The 16,763-nt window shown below is 33.9% G+C and overlaps 3 protein-coding genes and 1 long non-coding RNA gene across 5 annotated transcripts; 2 read left to right on the forward strand and 2 right to left on the reverse strand.

The window, feature by feature from the left end:
* Positions 1-2,072: 2,072 nt before the first annotated feature.
* On the forward strand, positions 2,073-5,184 carry LOC112710077 (uncharacterized). Of its 2 annotated transcripts, XM_072202335.1 has the most exons (4): positions 2,176-2,491; positions 3,101-4,372; positions 4,460-4,645; positions 4,813-5,184. In XM_072202335.1, exons 2-4 carry the CDS (start codon positions 4,088-4,090, stop codon positions 5,014-5,016), a joined length of 675 nt encoding a protein of 224 aa, XP_072058436.1. In that variant the 5' UTR covers positions 2,176-2,491; positions 3,101-4,087; the 3' UTR covers positions 5,017-5,184. The 2 variants fall into 2 exon arrangements, with proteins under 2 accessions (XP_025617959.1, XP_072058436.1); XM_025762174.3 differs by having other exon boundaries at positions 2,073-4,372.
* On the forward strand, positions 3,119-3,868 carry LOC140175022 (F-box/FBD/LRR-repeat protein At1g13570-like). Its single transcript, XM_072201917.1, has one exon. It carries the CDS (start codon positions 3,119-3,121, stop codon positions 3,866-3,868), a length of 750 nt encoding a protein of 249 aa, XP_072058018.1.
* A 2,603-nt stretch (positions 5,185-7,787) lies between the features above and the next one.
* Positions 7,788-10,288, reverse strand: LOC112712870 (uncharacterized). Its single transcript, XR_003157944.3, has 4 exons — positions 10,111-10,288; positions 9,966-10,019; positions 9,748-9,878; positions 7,788-8,021 (listed from the first exon to the last, which is right to left on the reverse strand). It is a non-coding gene; the product is annotated as an uncharacterized lncRNA (long non-coding RNA).
* Positions 10,289-15,113: 4,825 nt separating this feature from the next.
* On the reverse strand, positions 15,114-16,004 carry LOC112708755 (uncharacterized). Its single transcript, XM_025760693.1, has 2 exons — positions 15,827-16,004; positions 15,114-15,745 (listed from the first exon to the last, which is right to left on the reverse strand). Exons 1-2 carry the CDS (start codon positions 16,002-16,004, stop codon positions 15,114-15,116), a joined length of 810 nt encoding a protein of 269 aa, XP_025616478.1.
* Positions 16,005-16,763: the final 759 nt, after the last annotated feature.

Below are 16,763 nucleotides of genomic sequence, written 5' to 3' on the forward strand. Positions count from 1 at the left end.
ACCTACTCCAACTGGCTTTGCATCATTCAATCCAATGGAGGGAGCTAGTGAGGCAACTGCAGCAAGGCTGGCCAACTTCCTCAAGTTTGTGCCCACTCCAGGGTTCAAACCGCCAAGAAAGAAGTGATTATGATCCTAGCTTTAGGTTGAAATTCTGAAAGTTTGTAATATTTTGTGAAACAATTATCTTAGTCTTTTTTGTTTGGTCATGGTGATTCATAGACACCTCTGCAACTTTTAAATACTAAGTTGCTGGAATCTAGCTGAAACAATGCTCAGTATTTTTTTGCTTGTTATTGTCATCAATGCATTATTGCAGAATTTTATATGAACTAGTGTTATTGTCATTCAGTTATGAATTGTGCCTTATGTAAGCTTTTGCTATTGTTGCTTATCCATAACATAATTGGGTGTTCAATTATGTTTACAAAAACAAAACTAAATAGTCATTCAATATATCAAAAACAATCTAATGTCAATTACATTGTTCATAAACTGGATTACACTGGTTCTGTGTTTCAGTTCTCAGCCTAATTAAACCTTCAACATTAACATCAACACAAACACAAATAACACGAATACCCTTAAACCAAGCACTTGGACCATCAGCTTTACATTTCTCACATCTTCTTTCAGTTTGCCCACCTTCCATGCAATGTTCATCTTCATCCCACCATGCTCATCTTCTTCATCAGACTTCAGCGGCACCTCATCCTGTACAGAATCTGCCCAGACAAATAACCCACACAAATTATTTCCACTAGTCTACAAATATGCATCAACCTTATCAAACAACTACCTCAACTAACCACCAACACTAAAAATTTCAGCTAGTAAATGCACTCACGTTATAATTCGGACACCTGAAGAACGTCTTATTAGGATGACTCTCCGTCCCTGACCACCGAAGGATAGGCCTGCACCCACAATCACACCACTCTAGAACTACTGAACGCCGGCTACGCACATTGTTCCCTCTCCAGTTTTCGGTCGCAGATGAGCGATTCGACCTTCGAGAAGCGTGACTGTCACTCATGGCGGGAGAGGACGAAGAAGAAGAATAAGAGGAAGAGGGAAGAAGAGCTTGAGCTGGACGACGAACCAATTCACACAGGAAGAGGGAAGAACAACTTTAGGGTTTATAATTGGTACCAGGGACTAATTCAGGGAATTCAGAGATTTTTTTATGATACTCCACATCAGCTAGCCGTTTAAGGCTGCCTACGTGGACCCTAAGCAGCCAGCTCAGCGCTTCGGCTGTTGAGTCACGCCGGAATTGGGTGGAAGGACCAGGATTTCGCACGGAGCTCAATCTGAAGGGTGCAATTAGAGCATTTCAAAAGTCAGGGGTAACATTGGTGCACGGGCTCAATCTGAGGGACTATTTTGGGGATTTACTCGTGATTTTAGTAAAGGAAAAAAAAGAATTTTGAACCTGCCGGTTAGGGGTGTCCATGGATTGGATCGTATCTGCAGATCCACGATAAATATCCGCATCCGATCCGAAAATTGCGGATACGATCCGATCTGCAAATTGATCGGATCGGATCTGCACCCTTTGCGGATCGGATCCTATCCGATCCGCATCCTTTGCGGATCGGATCCTATCCGATCCGCATCCTTTGCGGATCGGATTGCGGATATCTGCTCTACATCCGCGTATCCGATTCACGGATCCGCAGATCCGCACAATAATAATTAAAAATAAATAAATATATATGTTTGGTATTATATTTACTTGTTTGTATATTTTAGTTAGGAATTATTATTCATATATTGTATTATTTTATTTTTATTATTTAAAAAGAGTTTAATTAAAAATATTTTAGGAATAAATAAGTTTAAAAGTATAAAAGAAATATTTTTATTGAATTTTTTTACATAGAAATATGATTAAAAAGAGAAGGTTTAATTATGCGGATATATCCGATATCCGATCCGATCCAATCCGCACATTTGCGGATCGGATCTAGCACTGAAAAATACGGATATCATATCCGATCCGATCCGATCCGATCTGCGGACACTCCTATTGCCTGTTACACAAAACTGCCAATTCGTCGATTTTCATCAAAATCGAATGGTTTAATTCGGTTCTATCTAGTTCTTTATAGTTTATCTTATTGGGTCAAATTGCTCAACTTAATCAACTAAGTGACGAATTTACTGATTTTTCAGCCAGATCGATCGGTCCAATTCAGATCTTACAATTATGCTTTTTGGTCTGATTTATAAAAAAAATAAGCATAAAAATTCTGAACAGAATTCAAATAATTTATTTTTAATTATTTCAAAAAAAAATTCTAACTCTTGAACAGTTTCTAATTCCTAATCCTCTTATGAGAAACCCTCAATTTGAATTTCTCTCATTCTCACTCTCACGGTCTGAGACTGAAAGGCTGAAACCCTAGACCCTAACATTCCAAACGAGACGTGTCTTCAAAGGCTACAACTACATTCTTCACCACATAACACAAATTTTTCGGAGAAGGTAAGTCTTATGTCCTTTCTGCTTTTTTTTCCTCTTAATATTTCATCCCTTTTCATCATTAACAATGAGCTTTTGGTTATAGATGATGTATAATAAATTAATAATAGTTAAGTGGGGTTAGAAGAAAAAGAAAATTACGGTTTGAAAAATAGCTCTGTGTTCTTTTGTGCTTATATGAGATTGAGATCAGACAAATTGTGTGATACAAATTTCAAAATTCAAATGATGGTTTCTTTCCTATGCCATAATTCTATTTCCAACATTATATCATGTGCTGCTGTTTATTTCTCGTGAATTCGTGATGGAAATTTACACAGGTTGTGATAGGTCATGACATTTTGGGTCATGGTGATGAAATTTACTATGAAAATCTCAACCCTGTAAAATTTTACGAGCTACCATGTTGAAATAAAAGGGTTGGCTTTGTAAAGTTTTACGAGCTGCCATTTTGAAAGTCATTCATAATCAAAGATCCCCGTGGTCGCAGATGAATCATTTTGGTTAACATGTAATACATGTGTTTTTCTTTTTCTCTCTAATTTTAATTGCGCAGGCAGTGATTTACTATTATATTTTGGTATGTATTTATGATGTTATACTCCCTCTCAGTACTGTAGTTGAGAAAAAATGGACCGGTTATCTGGTCTGCCGAAAACTATACTTCATGACATTCTTGCAAGGTTGTCGGACAAAGATGCTGCCAAGACTATTGCTTTATCAAAGGCGTGGAGAGACACATGGTATTCATTTCCCAATCTATCTGTTTGCAGTGGGGACTTTTTTACTATACATGATATAGTCCCAGGAAGTAGTCATAGGTTTAGCAAAATGCATATTCTCTTTGACTATGTTACAAAAAGATTGCTGAGGCTACGTGACCAAGGCTTAGCAATCAAAGAACTTAAGCTCAGTTTGACAAATTTATTAAACCCTACACGTGGCTCCCACCATGTTGATCAGTGGATACAGATGGCCAGTGAAAATGGTGTCAAAGTGCTAGAGCTTCACCTCACTGGTGGGTGTATAGGGCGAGATTATAGTCAAGACAACTGGTATGACCTTCCACTTTGTGTCATTGAAGCCAAGTCACTTGCTAAGCTGGAGTTGGCCGGGGGAATCAGAATTGACCAAGAATTTTTAAATCATTCCATGAAGTTTTCCTCGGTGAAATCGTTATTTTTAAGTCAAGTACTTTTCACGCATGAAAGGATTATTGAGCATCTTATTTCTCACTGCACTCTTATTGAACATTTAACCATGAACTATTGTTCCGTATATAACCATCTAAGTACGGAAGATCCTCTAGTGCAAAGGAGTCATCGGGTGAAATCTTTATTTCTAAATGGTTTACAAAAGCTCAAGGACGTTGATGTTTAAGGAATACAGGAAGTACAAATTGATTCTCCAAATCTTCAGAACTTACGTTATCGTCCATTGGATTTTGATGCACCCTTTAAGCTGAATTTTGATAGTTGCACAAATTTAAGATGTTTGTGCTTATTGTATTTGCAGAGCACTGCTATTGCAGACAAGTGGTTTCTTGAACTGTTTTCTAAGTATCCTTTTCTTGAAAGTTTGAAATTAGGTCATTGTTCTATGTCTGAGAGGATTAATATTTTGAGTGCCCAGCTCAAGGTCTTTAAGTTATCTCATTGCTCTAACTTGAAGGAGATCAACGTTGATGCTCCAAATTTGTTATCATTTGACTATGTTGATGATAACAAACCTGTTATATCTTTTTTAAGAGGTTCTAATAAACTTGAAGTCAGTGTTTGTACTCTCGTGGATTTACGGGACTTTTATAGCTTGAGGAAATTTATCCGGAATATACCACAAAACATTTTGGCATCTCTCTCCCTCTTTATCTATGAGCAATTTCATGTAAGTTTCCACTTGCTACTTTGTTGGTTCTTTTTTCATTCATATTGAGATGTGCCTATTTGATTTTATGTACTCTGAATTGTGTAGGATTATACATATCTGCATGAATTCCAAGTTTCTTCCACTCCTCCGAGTATCAAACATTTGGAGTTTAAAGTATATTCATTTCCAAAGAGTGAATCTCCCTATGGCCATCTTATGCATTGCTTGCTTTCGAGTTGTTTTCCAAAAACAATTTCATTCAGATATAGTCGTCGTTACACATTCATTGAGGTATGTCATTTATTATCTTCAAATTTTCTGTTTAATTCTCCCTTTTACGAATTAGAATTGTACTTTCATTCCAGCACGGTATTCATCATGTCAAATGCATTGCCTTTATGCTTTTTCATCAATATGTTCTTTCTAATTCCACCGCATATTTTTGCGAAAAACAACAGTTCTTCTATGAGATGCTGATGGGCAGTAAAAAGGGAGAGTGCCATTGCAGTTCAGGTGATAGAAAGTGTTGGTGGCATGCCTTGAAGATTGTCAACATCTCTTGTTCATTCATGACCGATGAGAACACTAACTTTAAAGCAATGCTTGATGCATCGCCGAAATCTTCTGATTGGAATACTATCACTTTTAGTTTAGAGTTGTAGTTGCTATTATCAACCTATAAACATTTCTAATTAGAGTTAGAGACTTTGATGTTGACGCTTAATTACAACTTATACATCTATGTATGTATTGAAGTGCCTGTTATTATGTAACGAGTGTATTAACGTTTTAAGTTTGTTATATATGATCATGATTAGTATGTATGCTTATATTTACAGTTTTCTATACCAGGCAACAATTTTCTTCAGGAGAAAAAATAATTTTACTAGAAACTTGTATTCCTTTTACAACAAAATAATATGTAGTTCACAAAAGAAAATAGTTTTACATAAATTTAATATTGCATAAATTATAATTTTAATTACGTAAAAGTATATAAGTTGAGTTTTGTAAGTTGGTTTGTTTGGTAGATCTTTTAGTTGTATATTGTTATGGCTCACATTTGATTTATAGATTTATATTTTTCATGGATGATTTGTTCTATACTCAGAGTTTAAACATATATTTTAACCTTTTTTTTTGTGACATATATTTTAACCTTTGATTGAAGCAGCTTTTCTCCCAACCTATATATAATATGATTATAAATTTGTTCTAATACTTATAAATATTGTAATTCTTTTGTTTTAATGTTTATATATATCTAAAAAATCTGAATTTCAATCTAATCGTTTAAAAAGAGGTTGAAAGAAATTCGGTGTTTATGCACTTGAACAATGATTTAGTCTTACCAGTTACATGATCTTCGAAAATTTATTTAAAAAAGAAATATAGTTATTATAATAAAAGAGTATAATATTTTATACAAGTATGTTAGATATATATATAAAAAGTTAGTTATCAAATGAATTATTAATATAAAATATATATTAAAATATAAAATATATATTAAAAATAAGTCAAATAATATATATATATATATGTATATAAATATATAATAATTAATTAGGTTAATTTTTTTTGTGCGTATAGTATTTTTGTATTTTATAAGTCTTTTTATTTGTGTTTAGGTATTGATATTTTCATGCAATACTCAGATTCTATTTCTTAAATATGAATATATAAACATATATAGTTTCTTTTATATTTTCTTTTCTTAATCTCACTTAAATTTTGTATAATATGATATCACATGCACTCTAACATTAACTAAAATTAAGAGAATAGAGAATTTCCGAAAGAGAATTAGAGGATTTGATGCATAGCATTTTTTCTAAAATATATTTTGTATATATCCATTATTTTTAAAATTTGTAATAAAAATTATTTATTAAAAAAAATAGTATCTACCAATTTCATAAATTTTATACAAAACTATTATGTGTAATAAAAAAGATAAAAACATAGGTGAAATTATCTTTATATAAAGATACTAATTGAGAATCATTAAATAATTTGACATATTGATTAAGTTGTTATCTATTTTTAATTATTAAAATTTTACATAAAAATAATTATATGTGAGAATTAATAACCAAATCAATCACTATATATTTAATTATTTATATATAAATACATATATTATTTAATTTATTTTTTATATATATTTCATATTTTGATATATATTTTTTAAGATGGATTAATTTGATGATTAGTGTTTTATATATACACAACAAAATTGATTTTATATTTATAAGTTGTAGATTTGGAAATTGTATTTTTTTTAGAAGTATAAGTTTTTTATTTATCTCAGTCTTCATAATACTATTCCTACGATAGAGTTTATATTTGATCATAGTTTAATTTTATCAAGCATTTGTCATGATGTCAGAGTGGTTCTGAAATCGTGCTTCATTGTCTTCGGAAGTGCCATAGTGTTAAAGAGATATAGAATATTTTAGACATGTATTCAGTTAACTCGGATTTATGTGATTGACTCTATAGAAACACAAAAAGTGGGGATATTTTTATTTTTTTTTCAACCATCTGGTAGGAGTAAAAATAGGTTAGGTGACCTGCCAAGAACCTGCAACTTGGCCTACATCTGACCTGGTATAGCATATTAAAATATAAATAAATACAAAAATATAAATAAAAACAAAAATATTCTACATTCTGTTAATAGGCTTGTTAGATCTACTCGACTACTCGAGCCTATATAAATAAATACAAAAATATTTTTTTTAATTAAAATAGTTATTATAAATTTTAAATTTTTATTATAAATATTTGTTTTATATTTTAAATACTTTAAAGTTTAGATATTATTATAAGGATTGAATTTAGTATATTGCATATAAATATTTTTTTTTAAAAAAATAATTTTTCAAATAATTTTTATTTTAATAAAAAATTATATATATCAAGCCTTTTATCATATTTTAAACCAAGCTAAATTTAATAACAGGTCAGATTTAATATTTAAAATAAAATCTATAACAAGTTACCGGTCAAGCTCAAGCCAGTTTAATACGTTACAGGTCTGGCCTATTTCCACTCCTACTATCGGGTGAATTTGAAGAGAATCGTGATTTATTTAATACCGAGGGAAGTGCTAGTAAGGTGGTGAGTTTGATTTGTAGTTCAACAAGGAAGTTTTTGAATTTCATACTGTAACACCCTACCACACTCAGCTTTACGCTTAAGTCGTAAAACAGAGGTGAAGTAGTATTACGACCTCTAAAATAAAAGTGTACATGTAATAGCAGAAGAATATAATAAACTAGGAGTCTTAAAGAACAGATAAAATAAAAATCGCGAATTAAAGCACAATGTTCAGAAAACGAGTTAACTTGCGTGCTAAGAAAACTATAATTATCAAGCATAAGATAACAAAAGTAAGAATAGAGGGCCAAAGATACAAAATAACAAGCTCCTAACTCAGTTTGTGAAGTCAAAACTGGCCGGAGAACACACACACAAAACCCAAATTTACATAAACAAAATTCAGTCTCTCTATAAGCCTCTAAGAGGATAAAAAAGAACAAGTCGTGTGGAGAGAATACTAAGTACACATATATATATGACCATACAATCCAAAAAGTAACCCGACAATAACTTCGTTTCAGGAGCTCAGGCGCCTAAGGAGGTGCCTTTCGACCTGCATCTAAAAAACAACAACATAGTATAGGGTGAGAACCAGAGGTTCTGAGCATGGTAAAGGTGCCACACATATACGATATAAGGTCCTGGGAATGCTAGAGGCAATCCTAGAACACCGACACTCAGATTATAAAACTTAAAGTATTAAATAGAAGTCATAAAAGGTGGTTCTCTAAGAGTAGATAAGCCTATCGTAACTTAATCTTGAATCTAAGTTATATTGCCTTTCCTCTATACCTCTATCTCCGACAACATATCACAGACAAATAAGCAGATAAAGGCAAACACAAGAAGGTTACAAGTACTGTAGGTAACAAATATACATTTAACATATCAAATACACTTAGGCACACCCAATTAATGCACATTATACATTTAACATATCAAAATACAAGTAATTCAAGTAATATGCACATGATACATGCCTGTCATATGGCTGATGAGTCTCATCTGTCGGTTATCAAACCAACCCGACAAGTCCAGTTTACTAAACCTTTGGACTGTCCCCCGACGTGTATCCCCATGAGTCTATACATAGTTTTTTCTCATATATATATCAAATCACTCAATGGGGGTACCATTCTCGGGAATTTATAAGTGCCTGGTCATGCTTACGTCGCAGAGTCAACAGAATATCGAGTTTTCGACCTGGTACACGTGGTGGCAAGCCACGATACTTTACCCAGGAAATCTCGTATTTCAGGTCATTTGATTATTCAAGCCAAGTATCATACATAATCATCGGTAACATTTCATAATTAATTAATCGCTTTTCATCTTTACTTCACCTCTAAGTTATCCCCATTTCCTAACTTCATCTGATTATCCAGTTTAATACTATTATTTATGACTAAAGAAAAGAAAATAGAAGTTTAGAAGTTTGGAATAGAGTTTAAAACTCAGAGAAATCATGTTTTCTGAAAAAGAGACCACGCGTACGCGTGGGAGTGTAATAAAACAGCTCGCGCGTGCATTCTCTTGTCATGCATACGCGTAGGTGAGTACTTCATGTCACGTGTACGTGTGAACATGCATACTAGCTTATTACGCGTACGCATAGGGCTACTCGCGTACGCACGGTCAAAATTCCATGCCACGCGTACGCATGAGCGCATGTTTTCCCAAAAAACTTATCAAACAAAAAGTTGCATAATTCGCCTATTCCAAACCCTAACTTCCGACGTGCATAACTTAATCATTTTAAATCGTTTTTATTTGTTTTTCGAATGGTATAAACTTCACGAACCCAATTTTCATTTAAAACAAGTTAAAAACAATTTGAGAGTCCAGATACCAAATTATACCTCACCGAAGTTCGGCCCAAAACCAAAATTTTACAAACTTCCTAAACCTCATTTCATTCCAAAAATCTCATTTTCATTCATTATCAAACCTACAATTATCAACATGGCATATCCTTCTTTGTCATCAAAATAACCACCATAACAATCCATCCTTCAAATCAACAATAATACACATACATTTTTTCAAAATCCATCATCCAAAACAATAGGTTACAACTCCTAAATTTATATATTGATATCCTCAAATCATGAAACAACAATCCACCAAGCATTACTAACCAACCAACAAGCATCAGACCACAACATGCTTCTTAACAAGATTCTAAGCATTAAATATATGCACACACATTCCAACCTATCCTATGGTTATCTACCCTAAGTTTTCACAAAACATTATATATTAAATGCAAGAAATCTAAATCATACCTTGGTCGGTTACCACGTATTGTCCAAAGGTAACTCACCCAAAATAAACACAGCCCCTCAAAAGTTCAATAAGACAGCTTCCTCCAAGTTCCAATATCCACAATTTTAAGCTCTAATTATTTATTCACAACCTAATACACATTCATAACACATATATACCCAATTTAATACCCAAGGCATAAATTCAGTAAATTAAATAGGATTTATGGTATCCTCACCTTACCTAAGCTTCGTATAAGCAAAAGTGAACGTTTTCTCAAGCTAATTAGATCCTAAAACATCAAAGAGCAAAGAAATTTAATACCTCCACTTAATTTAATAAAAATTGGGGAAGAAGAGGTTGAGAGTGAATAAACGGGTTACCTATGAAATTGTTCCGATAGAAACGTAGAGCTCGACGCCATGGTCGCATGGCTACAAACGGTGCGGCGATCGGAGATCGAACAGAAGAGATACGTGGGTTGGAATTTACCGTAAGGGTTATAGAAATGTTTACCTTTCTTCCCTCCCCTGATTGCTTTCAGCGTCACTTCTACTGAATTGGGGAGGAGAAGGGTTTCGGTTTACTTAAGTGCTAGGCCGGTTGGGTTTACGGGTCCGGTTTGGGTCCAGTTTAATCGGTTCGGTCTGTTCGGTTTAATCTTGAGCCGAATTTCTTGAAATTAGTGTTAAAATTTTCGTTTTGATGAGTTCTATTCGAATTTAATATAATATTCAGATTTTTAATTTTTTTATTAAAAATTAATTTATTGACTAATTATTTACTAATTTAATGGAGTTTACAGATACCATTTTTGCTATGCATTCTCCTCCTTCACTTTGTTTGTATTGGGTTTTTCTTCCTATCAATTCTGTTAAATTAAATTATGATGTTAGTTTTCTTGTTTTTTTTGCTATACTGGTTTTGATTGTATCGTTTGCAATTCTGATTGATATTGGTTGAAAAGTTACACTGGTAAAGTCAAAGTGTGCAATATTTTTTTTTGCTAAATTGTGTGCTATTTTGAGAGGTTTACTTCTAATTTGGGATAGTAACTTTTTGTGAGGTGATTTGTGAAACAGATTATTTAGAAGCCTTTTTTTGATAAACCAAAAGATGTTTGGTAATGATATTTTGAAATGAGATTTGACAAAGCATATATAGGAGATTATGAATTAGAATTAAAGAGTTTCTATTCTTTTAATTTAAGAAAATATAAATAATGTTGTAAATTGTATAGCTAAAATAAATGTTTCTGACGCAGACATTTACTCAACTTAAATTCAACCGTAGAGTGAACTTCAACATCAAAGAGACCTAGATGTGAACCTAACTAATAAATTTGACTTTGTCTTTTTTTTTTCACCTTAGTTTAAAATACTTTTACGTGAATTAATTTTTTTTATAATTTTATTTTTGATAAAATTATTTTATTAATTATAAATAAAAATATTTTAGATATTTAATATATTAAATATGAAGAATGTAAAAATTAATTTAAAAACGAGATTCTTTTTAATTTGATTTATAAATAAAATAAAAATTAAAATTTTTAACAGAATTTAACTAATTTATTTATAGTTGTTCCAAAATAAGAGGAAGAATTCAAATCATTCTTCTCTCTTTTTGCCGTGTAAAGTGAAAGTGTAAAACACACTTGATAGGGGTGTTTATGGGTCGGGTGAAATCGAGTTTGTTTTAATCTAAATCTGTTTTTAAATATACATCGAGTCTATTTCTTTTATCTTTAACTCGACTCTAAACCTGATGAAACCTAAACATTTTCAGGTCACAACTATACCGAATCCAAATCGGGTCTTTAAAATTTTAACAATAATTTATAAAAAAAATTATTTATAAAGAAACTTATTTATAATACACTTATTTATAAAGAAAAAAATTGTTACCGAAAATTTTAATTTAATATTTTTTAATCTATTTTCTAATTCAACAAGTAAAATTAAAAATAAAATAATAAACTTATAATTAATATAATATAATATAATATTAAAATTAATTTAAAATATATATATCTTTTTTAGTTTTTTTAAAATGCTCATAGATCGGATGAAGCCGCATTGACTCATATTCGACCCAAAATTTACACTCTTCAAATCACTACAAACACATCCTATTGGATAAGGTAAGTTTATCTTTTGATTTTTTTCACATCCTCTCCTTTTTTCTTCTGTTATTGGAACATTGAGCTTTTCATTAGGGTAGTAACAAGTGAGGTTATTGTTTAGGAGTTCAGTGGAATTAGGAGGAAAAATTGAAATTTATTTTTTAATAATAAAAAGGATAAAGTCTGACACTTTTTATTTTTTACATTGAGTTGACAATAGTATTTTTTTTGGGTATGAATATTGGGTGTTAAGTGACCTCGATTAATTTGAAATACAAAAATCTAAAGATTTAAAGGATTTGATTTTTGAGAAGTACATAAATCGGACCATTCGATTTCTAGAATACAAAAATCAATCCTTTTAATATCTGAAACCGTTTTTTTTTAAATAAAAAAAGTTAAGAAATTTAAAGTACATGAATCGAATCTTCAAAATTTGTATACCTTCTACCATTTTAAAAAACACTCAAAATTACAATGTTTGAGTCATCTCACTTTCAAAAAAAAAAAAAATTAGCCGACTCCCTTATGGTTTCTTTCTTATGTCTTAACTTTATTTCAAACATTATTTCACTTCACATAATGCTTGATATAATAATAATAATAATAATAATAATAATAATAAATAAATAAATAAATAAATAAATAAATTTTTTTTTGATGGAGATGAGGAGATCTAGGTTCCCACATTGATCTCTTATTATAATAATAATAATAATAATAATAATAATAATAATAATTATTATTATTATTATTATTATTATTATTATTATTATTATTATTATTATTATTATTATTATTATTATTATTTTGAAAATAATTACTCAACACAATAAGGTAGAGCAAGCAGAGTTAGTCAACAATTCAACATAACTAAAAAACAATAAGAATACGATCCCCAAGTCATCTTCGGTATAGCCATCAATAACAAAAGGGATTCACACCACTCCACTCGTTAGCGCTAATGAAGGTCATGTTGATAATTTCTTCAACGCCTTTGTTTGTATTCTGGAATATCCTCCTATTCCTTTCCCGTCAAATATCCCAGAGAACCGCACAGAAGTACCTCAACCGCTACTTTTGATTTTTCTTACTCCTCAATTCTTCTGTCCAACTTAGAAAGTGCTCTTTCATCGAACCCGGACAAGACCATTGTCGGTCAAAAGCTGAAATCCAAGCACTCCACACCTGCCAAGCAAAAGTACAGCCTAGAAACAAGTGATTTATATGTTCCATATCATTATTACATAACACACATGCACTATCTTCCTGAGTGATAATACCAAACCGGCTTAGCCTTTCTTTTGTATTCACTCGGTCTATTAGCACAAACCAAGCAAACAGCTCCACTCTTAGTGGAACCAAACCTTTTCAAATAGTCTTAGTAAAACTGAAACTGGTTACCTCCTCTGGGAGCGATTCCTCCTGCATCACCTGCACAAATGAGTTAGTTGAAAAAACACATTACCTATCAAACTTCCACACCACTCTATCATCTCTGTTATGTACTAGTTTTACAGGTCTCAGAGCCTCATGCAATTGACTCAATAGTTTCAACTCCCATTGAAAGAGCTCTCTCCTCCATTGGAAGTTTTAAATCCACTCAAGCCCATCCCAAAACCCACAGTCCCCTATAACAGATCCCCCTTGGTTTGAAACAGAGAAAAGCCTCGGAAACTGATCCTTTAAAGCTCCACCAAGAAGCCAAACATCCTCCGAAAAATGCGTTCGTTGCCCATCACCCACCTTCATTGACAAGTCTATAACCATCTTTTCCCTAATATGTGAATTCGTGATATGTACTTGGCATATATCCTTCCATGGGCTTCCTTTAGAAGGTAGTACTTGAGTTGATAATAACTCATTTGGGTTCAAATTATGACAAGAACACACTACCTTCTTCTACAGCGGACACTCTTCCTTTGCAAACCGCCACCACCACTTAAACAACAGAGCAGTGTTTCGAATCAAAGCATCCCCAACTTCCAAACCACCTAGCTTCTTCGAAGCCTGCACCATTTCCCACCATACTACTGCCATACCATTTCGACCATCTTCCTTGCACCACAGGAATCTCCTCTATAAAGAAATCAACTTTTCAGCAACAGCTTTCGGCGTCTTGAACAGACTCAAATAATACACTGGCAAACTATTTAAAACTGATTTAATAAGCACTAATTTTTCAGCTTTATTTAACAGCTTAGCTTTCCACAAACTGAGTTTCTCCTCCACTTTGTCTATTATAGGCTTCCAGGTCTTCACCAACCTCGGATTTGCACCTAAGGAGATTCCAAGGTATTTGACTGGAAGAGTTGCCCCCTTGCAACCCAACAAGTTGCACATACGCCGAGCCCACTGCTCATCACAATTGATTGGGATCAAGCTGGACTTATCAAAATTGATACTAAGCCCTGACATCAACTCAAAGTATCTCAGCATCCGCTTGTAATTCTTAATAGTCTCCTCTTCTGGTGGGCAGAATAGAATGGTATCATCAGCAAACTGAAGGTGTGACAATTCTATACTGTCTCTGCCAACTAACAAAGGTGATATCCATCTGTTCCTAACTGCCTCTCCAATCATTCGATGCAGGACATCCACAACCAGAACAAACAAGAAGGGTGAAAAAGGGGTCACCTTGTCTCAATCCTCTTTCCATTTTGAACAACTTAGAAGGCGACCCATTTATCAGAATCGACAAAGAAGCAGTGGTCACACATTCCATAACCCAAACTCTCCATTTCTGTCCGAATCCCATCTTTTGTAGCACAAAGTCCAAAAAGCTCCACTTGACTCTATTATAGGCTTTTTGGAAATCTAGCTTGATTATTGCTGCCTCCTTTTTCCTCAGTTTGAGCCAGTTTACCGTTTCACACGCGATAAGTGCCCCATCATGTATTTTTCTTCCCTTTACAAAAGCACTCTGAGTCTCTCCTACTATCGCTGGCATCACTGATCTCATCCTCCTAACTAGGACCTTGGAGATGACCTTGTACACACATCCCACCATACTAATAAGTCGCAAGTCTTTGATTTCCTCCGCACCAACGAACTTAGGCGCCAGCACCACCCAAGTCATATTAGAATCCGCCGGTAGCTTGGACGTCTGGAAGAACCCCACCACTACTGCCGTGAATTTTGCCCCATCTCCCCCCAGCACCTCTTAATGAAATTCATATTGTACCCATCAGATCCTGGTGCCTTAAAAGACTTACAGTCCCACACAGCGTCTCGGATCTCCGCAGCCGATGGCAGAACTTCTTAAGACACAGCGTCTTGCTCATCTATCTTCTCCACCAACCCATCTCTGAACCCAAGTATAGGAGACCGCTCTTGATGATATAACTCTTTGTAGAAATCTCTTATAGCAATTTTTATTCTGGCTAGATTCTTGACCCGTCTGCCGTTAATAACCAGTGTATCAATCCTATTATTCCGCCTTCTTGCTGATGCTATATTGTGGAAGTACCTTGTATTTTTGTCCATATCCCTCACGTGTCGAGACCGGGACATTTGTTTCCAATGGACTTCTTTTCTTACATACCATCTCTCACAGCAAGTAACTAGCGCCTTTCTTCTAGCCTCCATCGTACCATCATACACTCCATTGCTTACCAAATCATCAATTCTCTTAATTTCTTCCTCAAACTTTGCAATTTTCTTGTCCATCTCTCCAAAATTGTCCTTATGCCATCTCCTCAACGGAGCTGTCAAAGCCTTCAATTTATCTGTGAACTGTTTGTCCCCCAGACTTCTCCATTCCTCCTTTACTATTTTGAGAAAACTCTCATGTGTGAACCACGAGTCTAGGCTCCTGAACGGCCTTAGACCATCCGTCAACTTCTTGTCCTCAACTATTATAGGGCAATGATCTGATAAGCCCCTCGGCCCACCTTGAAGCCGATTATCAGGAAACTCTTCTAACCACTCTTCTAACCCTCGGCCCACCTATCGTTTTGAATGTGTCAACTAACCATACGTGTAACGGAACCCCGAAGCATTCGAGCCACACTCTTCGGGTTTCACTATGCTCCCACTCCTCCCATCTCCGTACACTATGAAACATTGTAGGAGGCTATTCATGTTGAAAGTGTATATCTCTTCAACATGCCGAACACTATCAAACATCATGAGAGCTTTGTATGCCCCCATCTCCCGGACCTAGATGACGTTAGGCAGGGTCTTCACAACCATTTCCTTCAAAGAAGCAAAGTTAATAGGCTTCCTCGAGCACCCTACAAGACTTCTATTCAGCCATTCCATTTTTTTTACCACTTCTATCTCTACCTTCTTCGTCTGGCTCTTCCCAAGCAAGTCCTTTTTAGGTTCCTTCGTCTGTGGTTCCTGTACAGACATCAAATCATTCTGTACTGCTTCTTGACGTGGCTGCAAGGTTCCGATGTTTTGCACTTCATCCCCTCCATTTCTTTTGTTTGTGTTTGGGGTCCCTGACGTTCTTCTGTACTTGGCCTCTTCCACAAAGACAACCTTACCTCTCAGCTGCATACGATCCATTTCCGCTATAGCTTTCAACGCCCCTCCTTTCGTTGTGTACCGAACGAACGTAAACATGTATATATTACCACCTTTCTGTTTTCAAGATAGATATAAGTCATTTATACGTCCTGTCCAATCGAACAATTGGAATAACTCTCTTTTTAATATGTCGCCTGGGAGATTACTCACAAAAACGGAGAATGACTCATGCTCCAGTATGAATTTTATTATGAAAAATCTCATCACTGTAGTTAGTTGAAAGTCATTCATAATCATAGATCTCTCGCTTCCAAGATGAATCATTTTGATAATAAACACGTAATTAATACATGTGTTTTTTTTTTCTTTTGCAATGTATCAATCTATGATATTATACTTGCTATCAGTACTGGTTTGCCAGAAGCTATACTTCAT

This window comes from Arachis hypogaea, chromosome 9 (genome assembly GCF_003086295.3).
Source record: "Arachis hypogaea cultivar Tifrunner chromosome 9, arahy.Tifrunner.gnm2.J5K5, whole genome shotgun sequence".
NCBI lineage: Eukaryota > Viridiplantae > Streptophyta > Magnoliopsida > Fabales > Fabaceae > Arachis > Arachis hypogaea.

Coding starts and splice junctions, on each gene's coding strand:
- LOC140175022 (XM_072201917.1), top strand. CDS start 3,119: ATGGACCGGTTATCTGGTCTGCCGAAAACTATACTTCATGACATTCTT.
- LOC112710077 (XM_025762174.3), top strand. CDS start 4,088: ATGTCTGAGAGGATTAATATTTTGAGTGCCCAGCTCAAGGTCTTTAAG. Junction 4,373..4,459: donor TTATCTATGAGCAATTTCAT/GTAAGTTTCCAC, acceptor TGAATTGTGTAG/GATTATACATATCTGCATGA. Junction 4,646..4,812: donor GTCGTTACACATTCATTGAG/GTATGTCATTTA, acceptor GAAAAACAACAG/TTCTTCTATGAGATGCTGAT.
- LOC112708755 (XM_025760693.1), bottom strand. CDS start 16,004: ATGGGGGCATACAAAGCTCTCATGATGTTTGATAGTGTTCGGCATGTT. Junction 15,746..15,826: donor GGGGTTCCGTTACACGTATG/GTTAGTTGACAC, acceptor ATCGGCTTCAAG/GTGGGCCGAGGGGCTTATCA.